This window comes from Helobdella robusta (genome assembly GCF_000326865.2).
Source record: "Helobdella robusta unplaced genomic scaffold HELROscaffold_45, whole genome shotgun sequence".
Classification (NCBI taxonomy): Eukaryota; Metazoa; Annelida; class Clitellata; order Rhynchobdellida; family Glossiphoniidae; genus Helobdella; species Helobdella robusta.
Window position 1 is genome coordinate 833,920 of NW_008705095.1, and position 18,890 is coordinate 852,809.

General features: G+C 32.5%; 3 protein-coding genes across 3 annotated transcripts in view; 2 read left to right on the top strand and 1 right to left on the bottom strand.

Annotated features, from left to right (window-relative positions):
• Positions 1–5,078: 5,078 nt before the first annotated feature.
• HELRODRAFT_193237 (hypothetical protein) lies at positions 5,079–11,137 on the top strand (the record flags this gene model as incomplete). The annotated part of the gene is made up of 9 exons (XM_009026121.1): positions 5,079–5,141; positions 5,787–5,876; positions 5,944–6,052; positions 6,796–6,888; positions 7,554–7,760; positions 8,506–8,733; positions 9,066–9,193; positions 9,440–9,563; positions 10,516–11,137. The coding sequence occupies 9 exons, from the start codon at positions 5,079–5,081 to the stop codon at positions 10,734–10,736; spliced, it is 1,263 nt and encodes a 420-aa protein (XP_009024369.1). The 3' UTR covers positions 10,737–11,137.
• A 981-nt stretch (positions 11,138–12,118) lies between these two features.
• Positions 12,119–14,267, top strand: HELRODRAFT_177976 (hypothetical protein; the record flags this gene model as incomplete). Its single annotated transcript, XM_009026122.1, has 4 exons — positions 12,119–12,419; positions 12,875–13,041; positions 13,623–13,820; positions 14,103–14,267. 4 exons carry the CDS (start codon positions 12,119–12,121, stop codon positions 14,265–14,267), a joined length of 831 nt encoding a protein of 276 aa, XP_009024370.1.
• A 4,144-nt stretch (positions 14,268–18,411) lies between these two features.
• Positions 18,412–18,890, bottom strand: part of HELRODRAFT_177977 (hypothetical protein) — a gene marked incomplete at both ends in the record, with an annotated part of 2,660 nt that continues 2,181 nt past the window's right edge. Inside the window, one exon of the mRNA XM_009026123.1 lies at positions 18,412–18,666. Within this exon, the coding sequence (XP_009024371.1) occupies positions 18,412–18,666 (255 nt within the window). The remainder of the gene's footprint in view (positions 18,667–18,890) is intronic.

Below are 18,890 nucleotides of genomic sequence, written 5' to 3' on the forward strand. Positions count from 1 at the left end.
AATTTATTCTTTAGTTCTTAGAATATTGGGGTGCTTATATTAAATTATTAAATTGGTCGTTAGAGTATGTAAAAACTTGAAACTTTTAACTATACTATCGTATTGTTTCTTAGTATATTTTTTTATTTCTTTTAAGACACGTTACGCTGAATTTTGCAACAAGTTGGAAGTGAGAAATCTCATGTGATATCCAGTTTTAAATTTTAACTATGAGTTAATAAAATTCTTTTTATCAGAAGAATATTAAAAAATATTGCCTGTGATCAGAAATTTTCTTCTTCAATGTACTTGTCCATCTTGTTCATGGAGATAAGCACAGTATCAACGATATCAGATGTATTTTATTTCAATTTCAATCGTTCGTGACATTGATAAATTTGTATAAAACATTTCAAATGGTCACATTCCAGAGAGGGCTAGAAGACGGAGGCATGCCTTAAAAGGGAGGTGTTTGAAAATTTGTGACGGGAAGAAGTCGATGAGCGCAAATAATTGTGACGTTTTTCATAAATTGTTCAAGTTGAAAATGATAATATTGATAATATTAAATACGGTGTTGCTAATTACTTGAAAAATTTAGATACCTAAATACTCTGTAAACACTTACTTTCGAGATACTTCAAATACTCAATCATATAGCAGTATTAGGAGAGTATAAACTTACTTTCAGATGTTAAGTAGTAATTAAAAAAATTTAGTTACTTTGCCAAAAAAGTTGCCTTGCAAATCATTTATTTTCCTTCAAGCAGTCTATGCACACTGCTCTAAATATCTTTTACCTGCCTTTTTAATTTTGCTTGGAGGTAAATAAAATATCCTATTGTAATGTAACCTACTTACAAATTAAATCACTCAAACTTTCAGTTCTTATTTGCTAATTTACAAAAAAATGAAAAAAAAAATGTAATGTATGATCCGTTTAAAGAGCATGTAAATTCTTTTAATAACCAAGTAGATTGTCTCCAAGGACAATTGCATGGTACTTAGATATACATTAAAGTTGAAAATACAATATAGAAAACAATGTATCGCAATCGACTAAGCTTAAATTATAAAAAAAAAAAAAACAATATACGAGACGAACAGTTTCAAAGTTCGATTCGGTAGTCACTTGAGTTCAGGTTCGGTTGGTTCAAACAATCAAATTAAACAAAGAAGTAAAATGACAAAGAAATAATAAACTTTATAACCACATATCATGCTTGTATCAGGTGATATATATAGATACATATATATATATATATATATATATATATATATATATATATAAATTGTATACGATTAATATATATAACGAATCTTGTTATATATATATATATATATATATATATATATATACATATATGTGTGTATGTGTGCGTGCGTGTATGTATATATACACGAATTTTCGTTTGTCGTTTAATATATAGTTTAGCTTTCATCAATATTATTGCTGTATATCGTTATTATCTCATAACTCATTCAGATAAATTTGATTAATTTTAATTAAACTTAATTCTTGATTTTTACAGCTTCTGCAAGAAAATTACGTTTTCTGATCATCTTCATCACCAATGGAACCATCATTACCACCAACAAAGCAGTCATCATCATCACCGTCAGAGCAGGTAAGACGTTCTTCTCTAATCTTTGATGCCAGTTCAAACATTAAAGTGTTTTTAGAGACATCGCAGAGATTAGCAATTTGGAAGTTTTACAATCGTTATGAAGACTTCAAACAGCGGAATCCGTACTTCGTATTAGGGACAGCATCCCTGGCATTCCACCCCCTCCATCTTTCCTACTCTCCGACACGAGACGGCGAGACCAACACGTTCGCTCTAGTGAAGAAACGGGCTAATAAAAATCAAAGTCATTACGACTCCTTACATGTGACGTTTCCATCGAAGCATTTCCCTCTGCGTCAGCATCACCTCCTCCAGCCTGAGACATCCTACATGTACAACTGCTTCAGACCAGAGGTCCTCCGGGTCAGAGGATATAGACACTACAAAGTTGAACATCTCACAGACCCGCTGATCGATCTCAAATGGAAGCCAAGAACGAACCAGCAAAAAGTGAAATACATGCTCGATTTACAAGATTCCGTTGATTCACTTGGTAATCGGTCCTCGATTCGATATTTGATGTGCAAAACCGACTCCAAACTTGAAACGTTGAATCCCGATAGTATAAACACAACGGCAAAAAGAGTCCAACTTTACAATATATTCTTCAGGCTGAACACGTTCAACAAAGAAACTGACTTGAGGTTTAGGTTTGAGCTACTGAAACTAGACGTAGAAACATTTGTAGAAGAAGTTCGTGGGATGTCTGGCGAAATTCTTTTTGCCATCATTATCATCGTTTTGTTATTTTGTATTTCTGCATTTTCATTACTATATTATTTTATTGGTGAGTCGAATGACTACTGTCCGTATTTCAAAAGTTTCGTGCTAATAGGCTTGGCGATATTTCTGTATTGGATATTGGAATGAAAAAGAAAAAAGGTGGTGATGGAACGTGGAGGAAAACGGAATGGCTGGGGAGGGAATCCACCCTGCTGAAAAAATTTTTAGATTGCGGAAGAAGAATACAAGAATGAATAAAGGAGTGAATGAATGGTGAATGAATAAACCAGAAAGTAATGGATTGGTTGAACGAATAAATTGACGAGATAGTATAACTAATCCAGCTTGATATGGACGAACGAATTGTTGGAAGTTTCTTGCGGAGATGCAGATTAACTACAAAAGGACAAGATTTGGTTATAAAATGAAATTCTTGTCAGAGTGATATGGATGACGTTTTATATAGTATTCAACAGTTGACTCTACTAAGTAATTATTTATTGATGTCATATTTATATTCAAATACCTCATTTTTGCATGTTTATTTGATTGGAAAAAAAGTTAATACACTTACACGTGTGTTTCTTTTATAAATAAAATCTTTTAGCGCTAAAAACCAACGAAAATTAATTAAATATAGAATTTTTTAGCCATAATTATTTCAGACATCATTAAATTGAATGTTAACCTAAAAATAAGAATTAAACATGTAATTAAAATGAATGATCTTGCGTTCAAAACATTGAATAGAAGTTAAACAATTGGTTAAGTTTATTTATATAATGGAATTAAAAAACATGAAACCAATTTGTTATAAAGTTTGATTTCATGTTATCTTCTTAATTTATCACATCATCATCATATCACCAGCACCATCGTCATCATCATCATCACCAGCTTCTTCATCATCAGTATAATTATTTACTGAATGTTTACATACCCTGAATGTTTATACTAAAAATTACTGACAATTACATTGTCTGTAATTTTCAGCAGTTTTGGGTTATGCTAGTAAACAATGTTTCGGGTTTATAGCAAAGCTATGTTATATAGAAAAACAATATATATATATATATATATATATATATATATATAATTAAAATATGGTGAAAATTCAATGTACTTTTACAACTTGAGGTATATATATCGAGGTTATGTGGATGATTATTATTCATTTACATCTATTTAAAATTTGAAAAATTGTTGACGGTTTACCCGCATCCTATCTATTTCCATATCTCTTTAATCTTTTGTCTTACATACTTTTTTCTTCCTTCTTAAAATTTAACGACGATTTAAAAACTTTGTTATTAATGTTTCTCAACAATGATCTAGTTGTTTTTATATTTCTCAGTATGTTAATATTTATTATTTCAAATGTGTTAATTATATTGATATAGTAATTTGGAAACTTAATTTTTGCCTGAACAATTTTTAATTTTGTTGATATTTTAGTTACCATACAAGCTTTGTATACGGGCTTCTGGATTATTTAATAAATGGTTTAAATGGTTAAAATCGAGACAAAATTTCAACTGGTGCTGACGCTACTTCACAAGTTTAGATAATCTGGTTAGGAAGTTCCAAATAATTGCTAAAATAAAATGGCTTATTTTGGAGAATTGATGAACAAACGGGTGGCCTTCAATGAAGCCTTATCACTGTCACCAGCTTCACCATTGTGATCATCATCATCATTGTCATCATCTTCATCACCACCACATGATAAAGGACAACGTGGAATGCATTCCATTGATTTGGATTCCTGGCTGCCATATCATTTTAGAAAAAAAGATTGTTCATCATGGTTGAAGAGTTGGTAAGAAACATTTTCTTCAGTCGGACCACCATCAAAATCTTTTAAAAGGAAACATAAAAATTTCTGTTCATCATCATCACAATCTTCATTATCTTGGGGCAAATAACAATCCCAAGCAGATAAACTCATCATACAACCCCTCCAGCAGCTTCCAGTTTTTGTCACCTTGGCACACCACAGCTGGAAGCTGATCGTCAGGCGATGTTGATGGAGATGACCATGAAGAAGATGCAGAAAAAGAAAGAGGTTACAGGGATGAAAGAAAAGGAAGATGGTTTTGGAACGTGGGAGAAAAGAAAAGCCATGCCGAGGAGTTTTCTGCAGTTGTTGCAGAGATGGCATTAACGGGGAGAAAAAATACAAGAACTATTAAAAAAGTGAATGAACCAATGGAAAAAATGGAAGAATGATCCAATAAATGAGTGACATCAATATTCAAATGCATTATTTCTATACGTTTATTTGAATGAAAATTAAGATGAATAAATTTTTATATGTGTTTTGTTTTTGCCGCCATATTTATCTAACTATACTTTTGTTTTATAAATTTTAACAAAATTAGTTTTGGCACATGATGATAAAGTGATACAAATTATAATGGTTCAGAAAAATATTTCAGCCGAATAAAATTTAATTAAATTAAATAAAACAGTCTAATTTTTAATGATTTAATAAAGGAGGTTTGTAAATTTGTTTTCGATAATGAATTGGCCGACAAATTTCCAACGTTTGTGGCCAGCAATTTTTAGAAAATTGTTAGAATTGAATATGCTGTGAACGATTGTTTAGAAAAAACAAAAAACAAGAAAATTTGAAAAAGAAACGACAAGAAAATTTGAACGACAGAAAACCAGCCATGGTTTGCTATACTTCATGGCATACATTAGTACAAAGGCTCACTAACCTCCCAGCTGTAAACGTATCCAGAAATGTACTGCGACCAAAATCTAGTACGATTGAATGTGATAATAATCATGAAGCGCCCAATGAAAGTTTGAAAAACGGAGCTGCCGAATCAAATGTGTGCTTTTAAGCCTAACCCAATACTAATTAATACTATACAGGTGAGTTTCTTAACTAAAGACAAGACTAAGACAATTGATCATGTTTATTTACAGTAGCTCTAAAGAAAAAATAAAAAATTAATTAATTAATAAGATTAGATAAACACTTTTAATTTGGTTATAGAACTAAATGAAAATTTAATAAATCATACAAACTCAGACAGGTACAATCATGCAGCACCTTTTTGCAATTTTTTTTTGAAAAAATAAACGAACAAAAAAAGTTAATATTCTCAAAAACACATATGTAATTTTTACCTAATTTTGAATTTACTTGGGGACAGCAATTAATTTTTGCAGTGCAAACCATTCCATTGAAAATAAACTCTCCAACACCTTCATTCAGCACTGTTTTGTTCATCTAATTATAATTATAACTGGAGACGAATCAAATTAAAATTTATGACATTAATATTTCAATGATTCAAAGTTTCAACAACGCATTAGACAAGCATTTTCTTTCTAGTTGATGGCATTTGTGGGTAGGCCAAGAAGAAATTTAATTGCATCAGTCACAGGGAAGTTTTGCGCTGTCAACTCAACACGTCAAAAAAATTACTGAAACTACACCAGATAGAGCAAATAATATTTGATCTCGTTCAGTTGAGGGCAAAAAAAAATTTACAAAAAGATATAGAAAATTATAAAATGATGGCCAGACAGGTCTAATCGGAAAGGTGAACTGAAATAAATTGTAAGTTGTGAGAGATTCAAAAAACCGTTCGTGAAGGCGATGGTGAAGGTTCGTACTTACTCGCATACATTCGCCGTGTTTGTGGACGAGTCGAGTCATCCAAAATTAACAATCATGGTCATGGAAATTGAAACTACTATTGAAGGTACCAATCTGAATATTATAGACCGGAGATCAATATAAATTCAATGATCATTCTTGTTGTTGACCATGAAGCGTGTTTTTATATTTTAGTAGCCATGAAGTTATTATAAATCGCCCGATGCGAAACCTTTCGATAATTGTCATACAAAATTTTAAGAGTTCCGAGAAAATGAGTTAATTACTTTTGCCACAGTCTTTTTTAATTACCTTCAACGTTAATTTTCTCCATTACACAGCTCTGACTGACAAACAAAATGCTGATCACGTTACGTGGCTATCATTCCTCAATTATTAAGACAGATGCACTTGAACGCGCCATACAACACAACGTACACACATTTGCCTGCACACGTAAGCAGAGTATCGTACGACGCACGATATTCCGGGTCTTGGGAAGTAGTGGTCTGCGTTCCGACCGAGTTAGAACCGCGTTTGATCGCAAATTTCAAAATCCAATCGTTTGAAAAATCCCGACGGATTTATTCCGACATGTCGAGAAATAAATTTAAAATCAAGTAATTCTTAATTTATTAACTCTTTTTAGAAATTTTTATTATTTATAATATAAACCAAATTAATGAATTAAATATGTATATAAATGTGTGAATTCAATTATTTCAAATAGGTAATTAAAAATAAAATTCAGAAACGATTAATTATCTTCTATTTGTTATCTTCGACAAATTTATTTTGACCAGTAAAATATATCGTATTACGTACTTGTTTGAACTTGACTAAATTCAGAATTGGCGGATTTTTTACAAAATTCCGGTTATAGAAGAGTTCGGAATATTTTGATAGACGCAGACTTCTATTGGACGACTAGCATTCGAACCAGTTCGTCGTGCAATAACATGGCACTTCTGCCGTCTGAGCTAACTCGTCAAGTACTGTTGACAATTTTTTGTGTCCGTCTTGGCGTAGTTATGTTGAATTTAATGATCATGTTTACGTTTCGGTTTCCTAATTGGAGATATATTCTGAGACCTAACACACCAACCCAAACATTGAAACATCACAACAACCACACTCATCAAACAATAATGGTTCCTCGTCACACTGCGTTGTAAGGTAGCAATTAAAAGCGAGCCGACAACATGAAGGAGACACACTCACGAGCCGACATCCTGTTAGCAGCCATTCAAATTATAAAATGTTTCATTGTATATAAACATCACATCACAGAAGGCAGAGGCTTAATAGAATTATTTTCTACTGCTTTTTATTCAATTATTTCTTATTCAAAATGGCTTTTCAAATGAAACATTTTCAGACGAGTTTTTGTATCTTGTTGATATTGATTTGTTTCATAAAGTGTGAGTGAATTTTAGTTTAAAAGAATAATAAACGTTTCGTTATAGTAAATATGCCAAACTGTATAATTAAAGTTCTTAATAAAATGTTTTTTGTTTAATAATTAATAAAATTTAATATTGTAAAATTTTAGACAAAACTTGAATTATACAAGAATAAATACGTTGATTGTTAACTATTAACACTAGCAACACGAGCGGAACTGAAAAACATCGCCCTGCACAAAAGTGTCTTCATGAAGACTGCCTACATCATCTATCCAGGCTCCCATGCGGTGGACGGCAACCTGAACACCATGGCCCACACGACCAACGGAGAAAACTGGATGATCGTCGATCTAGCAGATGAGTACAGGATCCATTATGTCGTCGTGCATAACCGGGCAGATGCTTACTGTGTGTGGTTGCTATTTGTTTGTTTGTTTGTTTGTTTGCATGTTTGTTTGTTTGCATGTTTGTTTGTTTGCATGTTTGTTTGTTTGTTTGTTTGTTTGTTTGTTTGTTTGTTTGTTTGTTTGTTTGTTTGTTTGTTTGTTTGTTTGTTTGTTTGTTTGTTTGTTTGTTTGTTTGTTTGTTTGTTTGTTTGTTTGTTTGTTTGTTTGTTTGTTTGTTTGTTTGTTTGTTTGTTTGTTTGTTTGTTTGTTTGTTTGTTTGTTTGTTTGTTTGTTTGTTTGTTTGTTTGTTTGTTTGTTTGTTTGTTTGTTTGTTTGTTTGTTTGTTTGTTTGTTTGTTTGTTTGTTTGTTTGTTTGTTTGTTTGTTTGTTTGTTTGTTTGTTTGTTTGTTTGTTTGTTTGTTTGTTTGTTTGCATGTTTATTTGACGGTGCAAAAATCACTGGTCATTGATTTCATAATTAATTCTTCATGACAAACATTTTCTGTAGATCCAAATATATATAAAAAGTTTCGCCCAAATACAATTTAACCAAAAAATTTCAGAATTTGTTTGAAAGTTCCTTAATTATTATAAAAGCAGCCCTTTTATTTGCAAGAAACTACTTGTTCAAATCAGTTGACTATAGTAAGAACTGCTCAGGCGTTTTTAGTGTATGTGTCAAAAAAAAAACTTGAAAATAAACTGTACGCCAAAATAAACATCTTTAAAAATTTTCAATTACCAAAATTATGAAACAAAATTTTCAGTCGATTCGTTGGATTACTTCAGCGTGGGACTGTTGGAGAGTTATGAGGAGGGTGAGCCGGAGAAGAACGAGTTGTGCGGCAGGTACCCCTACACGACGCCTGCCGGGGTGGCTGCCCGCCTCAACTGCACCTTATCAAAAACCAAATATCGCTACGTCACTTTGTTTGCCAACGAAGAGAAGTCAACTATCAGCATCATGGAGTTTGAAATATACGGCACTAGCAAGAGTTCGTTCTACTGTTTCAAAGCTATTGAATACATATCAAGATTTTTAATTCGTCACTGCTTGAATAGTTTCATACAATTATGTAAATTAGATCAATAAAAAAAATTGAAGATAAACTTTAATGTTAAAAATTTTAATGAAAACAAACAGACAACCTTTTAAAATTTGTTCCTTTCAAAATTACATTTTTACAATTTAAGTCACTTCATTATAATTCCATTTCAAAACATTTGCAAGTTGGTTTTGTACAATCCAGTTCACACTATGTTGCAAATTTCATAAATATATTCAATACTGCTGAATATGTATAAATGTACTTCTGGCCAACATCAGCCAACTTCATGGACCAACACATCGGTTGTTACAAAACATTGTCCGGCAGGGAAGTACATGTTGGAAGTTTTACCTTTGTGTACGAGTGTCAAGATATGTGCTCGTCATACTTGTACATGGCTATTCGTGTGAGTTTATCTGGGATTAGTTGGTTAGATGTTTAGTTGGCTGAACGGCTTACTGGCTGGCTGGCTGACTGTTTGACTGGCTGGCTTGCTAATTGGCAGACTGGCCGGCTATCTGCTTAAAATAAAAACATATTCTTATTATTCTTAACACTTAGAAATCAATGGTCAAATCAGTTCATTTGACATTGTGAACAAACCAAAACTCTAATTGGGCTAACTTATAATTTTTTTAATTATTTATTTCAGAAGGCAGACGAATGTTATTGCGATGGAAGTCTCGGTCAGGTTTCAACCCTAGCTTCCTGTGATTTAGAGTGTGCATTCGATGATAGCTCGTGCGGTTCCAACGACAATTTCTCCGTGTATCTGCGTTCGTCCTTTATAATCTTTCTTGTTGTTCGTTCACTAAATTTTCTCGATCTCTCTGGTTCCGAATTAGAATTACCGAAATATGTGAAATCAGTGAGGAACTATTTGTTGAAATTTCTATTTATATAAAACCAATGTATAAAACAGTGGCACAGCAAGCATACTGACTGAACAACTCTCATATTTTTAGCAAACCTCTCCAAGCAACCTAAATCACCAGCCAAATTTAGAAAAAATCAAATTTTTATTGAATTTTGATTATATTTGCTATATTGGCCAGTTTTTTAATTGTAATATCAACACAAAATTTTAAAATGTAAAGCTTCTTAATATTTGATTCAATTTTGATTAAATTTTAAATAAAATTAGTTTAGATTCACAATGGTTTTTTCGATAGAATTAGGCTTTTATCACTTTTTGAACCCAAATAATTCAATTGTTTAAAAAGTTAAAAATCTGCAACTGAAAGATACCTGCAATTTTATGTTGGGGGTAAGAAGTAGAGAAATAAATTTACATGAATAAATGACATTAATTAAATAAATAACACCAACCGAATGGCATTATTTTAATAAACACGGCGCCAAATAAATTGAAAAATATCACCCAGCGGCCAAAAAAGACCAAAAGAGAGACGCCGGCGTTTCAACCGCCACCATCGTCGGCATTATCATCAGCAACGTCCTCCTCCTCATCATCATCATCATCATTTCGGTCGTGTGTTACTGCAGACGAAGACGTAAGTGAACCTGGGTTGAAATTTTTGTCGAGATGAAACACGAAATGTGCATCATCTAATTAAATTCACACACTACTTCATCAATAAAAAGTTAGAAACAATACAAAATTATACAACCAGCAACAGCAGCGGAAATAGAAATAGCAAACAAATACACTCAGTAGTTAAAAAGTTAATCACCACCTCATCCTTTTCATTTTGAAATGTCACTCAGGTCGAAAGAGATCCAACTTGAACACCACGGTGATGTTTGGAAGGCCTGAAAAGAGCAGCGCCTGTTCGGATGAGTTCTACGAACAAATAGCGGAAGACCCAACATCGACAGACTACACGAGCAAGCAGACTTTTTACGACAGGACGACCAACAATTGTGTGGCGGCTGAAACGCCATACACTGGACTGCAAAACAACTCCTACATTGATATACATTCGTAACGTAATGTTTATGAAATAATTTTTCCTATTAATCAAATGTATGTATTACTTATTTTATTTAACACTCACATTCACACACCCTCGAGCACTTATATGCGTGTAAGTAGGTTAGTAGGTAAGAAGGTCTCTGCCATCACAACGTTTTTCTTTGTAAACACACAATGGGTGATAAACATTTGCGACTTATCTGATTAATTAAATCAGATCTATTTGAAAATAAAAGAGCAATATAATTATTTCTGAGAAGAAATTGAGTTGAAACTCCGTTAAATCGAAGGAAACACCAAACATTAGCAAATGAACGTTCAAATTACAATCTGGTTCATCATTACAAAGTCCGTTTTGTTTTAAATATGAATTAATTAAACCATGTCTTGTTGGAAATAAATAACTTTTGAAGGATGGGTACTCTGCGTCAGCTTATCTATTTCTTTACTCCTTTTAAATATGTGTACGTAAACACGCGTGTATCAACGCATCCAACACAATGCATGTGCTAAGCGAGAATCTCGTTGCATTCGAGACTGGTCACTGCAGTATCACCGCCAGGAACCTCAATCATTCCACCATCTAACCAATGGCATACATTTTAATTTTCAAGTTAAAATTCTAATAAAAGTTGATAATTTCTAAAAAAAATGTTATGAAATCGGAAAATCGTTGAAATATTTTTGCCATTCGCAAATGTTCGTCGTTATAAAAACACGCAAGCAAGTTTAGAAGTTGATTGCATCATGAGTGAGACATTTGAACATATGTTTGAATGTTTAACAGTTTATTTAAAGTTACGAAAATGTACACAACTGTGAAAGGCATGTTGTTCGAGTAAATGTGTGTCGTCTAAACTGTGCATGCAACAATAAATAGGAAGAAATTTTACGTTGAATCTTTGATCGCACGAACGCGGAGTTTCAGTTCGATCGTGCCCGGTAATTTAAATTTCCAACCTTACAACCATTCAACAATTGCATCTCGTTTTCTCGCTACAATTTTAGGACTTCAATAAAAAAACAATTATTTAGTAGACGGAATTTTACAATGTGAAAATTATTTGGCGAGTTAGTTATTTTACTGAATGTGTGCGTGTGTGCGCGCGCGTGTGTGTGTGACTTAGAAAACCGCACCAAATTTAAAGCCTTGCTTGAATGTTTGAAGTTTTAATTAGGAGGAAGCAAATTAAAGAACGCCGTGTTGATAAGCAGGCACAAATGTTCGGTACGGTAGAGAAAAGATACGTCGTATTTAACAGTGGGACAAAACTTTGAATATCGGATTTGGTGTATCTAAAAATATGCATGGAATCTGTAGTGAAAGCGGGAATGTTCCATAAAATTTGAATTGTATATTGTTTTTGAAAATATCCTTAATTGAAATAACTGAAAATGTGGTTTATTGCAATTTTATTAGCAATCTTCTCACTGTCATCATCATCCAACTTGCTGGCCTCAGCAGTTGACAAGAAGTATGAAATGATAGGAGAGCCAAACAATCCCATGTGTTTTGCTTCCAAACCTACCGCAGTACTAACCAACATACGCTCGTTACTGGAATGTTCTTCCAAATGTTCTCACTATGTTTCTCCAACTGATGGTAATTTCACTTGCGAAGCATTCAACTACATCTCCAACAATGCTAGTCATCCAGCTAAATATTGCCAACTGTTTCATTTTATTAACAAGACAAGTTACAAGTTACAAGACAAGTTGTAGAATTACTTTGAATAAAACAAGCTGCAAAGCATATAGAGTTAGTTTTTTGGATAATGTTTGAAATAGAAGGTTCTCTTGTGTTGCTTGAATTATCTTTCAACTGCAATTTTTCATTTCAATTTTACATCACTTCTCATTCAGTTAAATTTTTATTACAGGATATAACAAGAAAGAAGGCATTGTGTTAGTGATTCTTTTAATGCATTATCTGATCGATCTTTCATTATCTTAACTAATTTTTTAATAAATTTGGTTATAAATAACTGCTACAAATTAACGTTTTATAATTTTTGACGATTTCTTTTTGAATAGTTCAAAATATCACAATTTAAATAATGCCACTATATGTTCATTTAAAAACTCTTAACAAATGTTCGTTCAATATTTCTTTAGTATTATTTTGCTTCAAAAATTATTATTTTTTGAAAGCAACCAACTTATCCATAACCCTGAGCAAATCCTGTAACATTCCATTCACCTTCAACGGTGGATTGCTCTACTCTTGTTCCAACTCACTACCTGGCGTCAACAATCCTTGTGCTCTCTACATGTGCCTCACTGCTAACAGGCAGTTGTCCATCTGTGTTGGTGATCAAGTTTTTGGATACATTATACAATTATAATAATCATTGGTTATAATTTGTTAGATATATTTTTTAAGAATTGTATCATTAAATGAAGGAAAAATTAAACCATATGGCTCCATTTGTTACAAACAGAATCCAACAAGAATTATTATAGAAAAATTTAATCATGTAGTTTTACATGTCACCTAATTACAAACGAAATATCTATAATGCTTAAGAGATGATGTTATTAGGCAATGTATTTCACCACTTCAAAATCGATAGGACAGAACTAAGTAATTTAGCCTTTCATAATGATAGGTTATAACAGTTAATATATCTGAATGATCTAGTCTATTGGCTACTGCTTCATGTCCGAATAAAATGTAATTTGCTTTATTAGCATTCAAATGTAGTTTGTAATCAGCCAAGTAGTAGCATTACTAGTACTGCTACTACTACTGTCTCCAATAACAACAATAATAAGAATAATAACATTAATAACAACATTATTATTATTAACAACGATAAAAAATCAGTTGTAAAAATGAAATTTATTTGTATACTTCAATCGCTAATTAATGAATATATAGTCATTGATACAATCCCAGATCAATTCAGAGCATGAAAAATATTCCATCAACGTTTCCGGATACTGTAGAGATAAGAATGATGTTATGAATAATCCAGATTCCTTTCTTGTTCAAAATGAGATGAAGTTCACAACTCCCGATCAGGATAACGATGAGTGGGCCAACGGTAATTGTGTGCTTCAGTGTGTTCATCAGGAAATTGGTTCAATGTCTGTGGTTATCAAAGCGTGAATGGCCCGTACTGGTTCGCTTGGTTCTATTATTATGATTCTACCCCCACCTACAGCCGGATGATGATGAAGCCTAACGTGTGAGGAGCATGTTTCTTTCGATTATTCATCTCTTATATTCTATTAGTTTAGATGCTTCAAATTATTTCGAATATTTCATGCAAGCTTTACATCTGTGTATCTATTTAATAGCTAACTATCGATTCATTTTTATAGCAACTACGCTTTTTCCAGCGTAAAATTTGTGCAACCTGTGTGGTGTTTGCAGGGTGTTGGAGTCAACTGCGACTCCTTCATTCAACATTCTCACACTCCTGGCCCCGGGTTCCAACTCTCTGAACATTTTTTCAACTTTTTCTTCACAATTTTAATTCAGATATTATCTAGCTCTAACTGCTCAATGAATACCAGTCAATGTAATTGTTTTTCTTAGTAATATCATTCTAAATTTTTTGTTTAAAATATGAGAAATAATATCAAATTTTTGCATTATCGTGGCTGAGCAACCAGTCTTTTTTATTTTAAAACTCCTTCAATAAGCATTTCTAATTGGACAGTAACGTTCGGATAGCCTGGCCGATTAGAAATTTGATTAATATTTCCACATGAGTAACCAAAGGCAAATCTCAACAATAAAAAAATTCCACCCTGAGACATTTTGTACTTGAGGCAAAAGATTTTGCTGTATGGCCACCCAGAAGATGATTTATGTTTATTTGATGAAACTTTTTAGCCATCAAACGACTTTGTTACGTTCTCCTATCTCATGTGCCACCACGGTTTTGGTTGTTTGTGACCCTTAACCTTCGTATCCCGAGACAATCTCTCCCTTCTGTCTCCTCCTTCTGGGTGGTCCTTGTCATAGATAGAAACTTTTTCAAAATGCTCCGATTTTTTCAAAATGTGATTTGTACAGTTTTTAATTTCTTTACTTTAAAACATGTTCTATGATAGGTTTTTGACTGGCAACTGATTGTTGGATGGTGATGCAAAGTAACGCTTTCAGGCAGTTTGGCCAATCAGTTCATCACATGAAGTGTTCAATCTTGCGATTGAAAATAATTGAATGAGATCTGATGGATGTTCTTACATGTGTAACAAGTGCATTACAATTTTAACATTTATGTTAAGGAGACACTTCATGTAGTTTACGAGTTTCAGTAATATTTTAATGTGTTTTGTACTTTTATAATTTTAACTCGCACATAATTATTTTTATGATGTATCAACAACACACACACACAAGCATACGCTCACAGACGTACACACACGCAGGCACACACACACACACACACATGATGCACGTGATGATAGGCAGGGAGCTTTTCGCATTTTAAATATATATTATGGAAGCCCATGTTATAGTCCTGACAACCAATAAACTGATGGAATTGCCTTGAGTTCGCCACTTGGAGTCCTCTTTGCTAATTTTTACATGGGACATTCGGAAGAATCCACCTTCAAGAACACACCACAACTTAAACCAGAAATACATTTCCGATATGTCGATGATATATTTGTGGCACACAACAACCCAGACACCATAGAAGTATTAATAACCACTTTTAATAGATCTAAGATAAATTTTACTATGGAAAAATCCATAAACAACAAACTATCTTTTCTCGATACCCTAATACACAGTATCAACAACTAATTCAAAACTTTTGTTTATACTAAAACAAGTACCTAAAGGAATTTGTTTGAATGGACTGAGTGAATGCAGCAAAGCTTACCAAACATCATTTGTTAATCGAGCCTTCACACATTCTATAGAAGTATACATGTATGTATGTGTGTGTGTGTGTGTGTGTGTGTGTGTGTGTGTGTGTGTGTGTGTGTGTGTGTGTGTGTGTGTATGGACGTGTGTAACATTGAACCAACTTTCTTTATTCAAATCTGCTGAAGTAATTTGTAGAAGCTTCCTGTTTGGCTTTATCAACGAGGACCGCAGAGAGACTCTGCTATTGTCATTGAATACACACACATACATACTCACTCACACACGTACGTATATGCAAACAGACGAAAAAACATAATTTTTTTATTCTGAAAATTCTGAAAAAACGCACTTGAATCCAAATCCGTGAAGTTTTGAGAAACTTTATCTAGTAACCACGTTTGAAACCGCATTGTGGATATCCGTTTGGGGCTCTAGTATTCATTCATTCGTTCGTTCGTTCGTTCGTTCGTTCATTCATTTATTCATTCATTCATTCACTCATTCATTCATTTTGTCATTTCATTCATTCCTTTATTCATTCACCCCGTTCCCTACTATAGATAAAGAACTTATTATGAGGAAGAAGGAATCCTCGTCTATCTAAGTTTACGAAGCAAATAAATCAATTCAATAATAGCATTAAAATATTTATAATTTTTATACGAAGACATTGCAAATCTTACTTTATTTTTCTTTTTTTAGTTTATCATTATGGACATATCAAGGGGAGGCCTATTTACCAGCATACAAAACCTTCTTATGGGTTGAAGCAGGGATATGCAAAGAACCTCAATTTTTTCAACTTTTAATTATTTTCAGTAATGTCTCCCCTTGCTCCAAATCACATAACTAGAATAATAGGACTAATCGATCAATTCGATCTATCGGTCGGGCTATTTGTCGTGCTTGGATTGTTGGCTTACGAAACTGCATGGATTTTAACGTGCAAGCTAAATGAAATATTTACTTGATTCAATATGCTTAAAATATTGTAGTAATTCTATTTAATTTTAATAATGATTAATAGAATTATGTATTATTAAATTATTTTTGTTAATTTGAATATAAAAATTGCTTTTGGTCCGGTGAAATCCGGTGGCTAACTGAAGCCGAAGGTTGGCTTAGTAGGATTGAACTATAGTCACACTTTTTTTTTACACTATTCGATCATGTTAAAAATTGGTTTGCTTATGAAATAAACGGCCTAAATAAATCAAAATTGTTATTTGAACAACTATCTTCATTATATTCAATGAATATTTTACATTCTGCTGGTGCTCATAAGAAACTGGCTGCTGAAATCATACGTTGGCTTACATGTAAGTGGCTTACAGGGTTTCATAGAACTCTTACGATAGCACTCTTTTTGTACATATAATGCTTTAAATAAATCAATATATTCATATCACAATTATTTTTGTCAGTATAAATATAGAAATTGCTTTTGTCAGGTGAAAAACAGTGGCTTACTGAAGCCGTAGGTTGGCTTAATCGGATTTTTTCTCATGTATACAATACTATGAGATAAATCAATCAAACAATCAAACAATCAGGCAGTTGGTCGGTCGGTCGGTCAGTCAGCCAGCCAGCCAGCCAGCCAGTCTGTCAGTCAATCAATCAATCAATCAACCAACCGATCAATCAACCGATCAATCAATCAACTAAATTGAATGAACCAAATAAAAAAAAATAAAAACAAAAATAAATAAAAAAAATTTGCAAGGCCTGTTCAAACTCGAACAAACAGTTAACCGTACAGATCTACAAACAATTTCGAGATTTTAGTAAAGAAAGAAAAACACAGTAGTTGCTTTTATTTGAATTCATTCAAAAATGAAAAGTGACGGTTAATTAAAATTTTAAAATGTAACAGCCAGGGCACCGGATAGAAAACCATTGCCGTGCGGATAGTAGACTATTGCCGTGCGGATAGTAAACCATTTTATAATTTAATTTTTTTTGCTTCTAAGATTCTAACATTCATTTACTACTAAAACGAGAAATACAAATTTGTAGGTAAGTGAGTTGAGTCAATGTTTATAAGTAAGCTAGGGCCCTGAGAGTAATTTTATTATAGGTAGGTGACTGACTACTATTCTTGCGACTTCTTACTAGTTTTGTGTGATGTGTTTGTTTTCGCTTCACAACACCACTCCAACAAAACAAACTACATTTCATTCTCGTCGTCGCCTTAAATTGTACCTTTTTGAACAATCTTTTTAATAATGTCTATTTATTTATTCATTAAATGTTGACTGGTTTCTAGTTTTTTTTTAAATTGGTTATATAATTTTTAGATATTTCTTGATTTACTTTGTATATATGCATGCATAAATTATTTCTGTTTGGTATGTTGATTTAGTCATTATGATATATTGTGAACTGTTCTTACTAAATGTTCACGTTACGTGGTTTATTATCCTTCGAGAACTTCTAAGGAGTGTGTATGATAATAATAATAATGGATAATAATTATTTTTATCGGTCGATATTTTGTTATATTTGTTTATTTAAAATACGAATTTAAAAAAAAATTGACATTTTAAAATTTTAATTAACCGTCACTTTTCATTTTTGAATGAATTCAAATAAAAGCAACGAATCCCTGAAAAAAAGTCTTCAGGAAAAAAAGTCTTCAGAAAAAATATCTTCGGAAAAAAGTCTTCAAGAAAAAATGTCTTCAAGAAAAAATGTCTTCAAGAAAAAAAGTCTTCAAAAAAAAAAGTCTTCAAGAAAAAAGTCTTAAAAAAAATTTATTCAACGAAATTACCTTCAAAAACATTTTAAAAATTATGTTTAGAGGTCAATGACAAATAAAAAATATCTCTATAAATGTCTATCGCATAAAATACACTTAAATCATTGGTAAATTTTTCCTATTTAACACAATACAGTGTCCTATGGCTCTTAAAGCCTCCAATGTAGATCTTCGGCCATCTCTAACGTCTTTGCACAATCGTTCCATTCTTTCTTGGAAATATTTTGACTGTCGTTTTTTCGGCTTATTTATTTGAATTCCTCGGTCAATTTGACCAATAGATGTTAGAGCAGATGTTTGATCTTTTTTGATGGCACTGATTAAAGTCCATAACGAAACTATTATTCCAACCTTCACAAACGTTATTAGTTCTTTCATGACCATTTAATGTTATCGTAAAAACGTTCCATGTTTCGGGCGGAAATAGAGCAGGCATTCGGATCAACCTAATTTGGTTGATATTATTATTGTTGTTGTTGTTCCTGAAGGGCCCTCTACCATATGTTTTATCGAAATAAATGAAAAGATTTTCTAGTCCGGGTACATCTGGAATATTCCTTTCTAGGTGTGGAGGG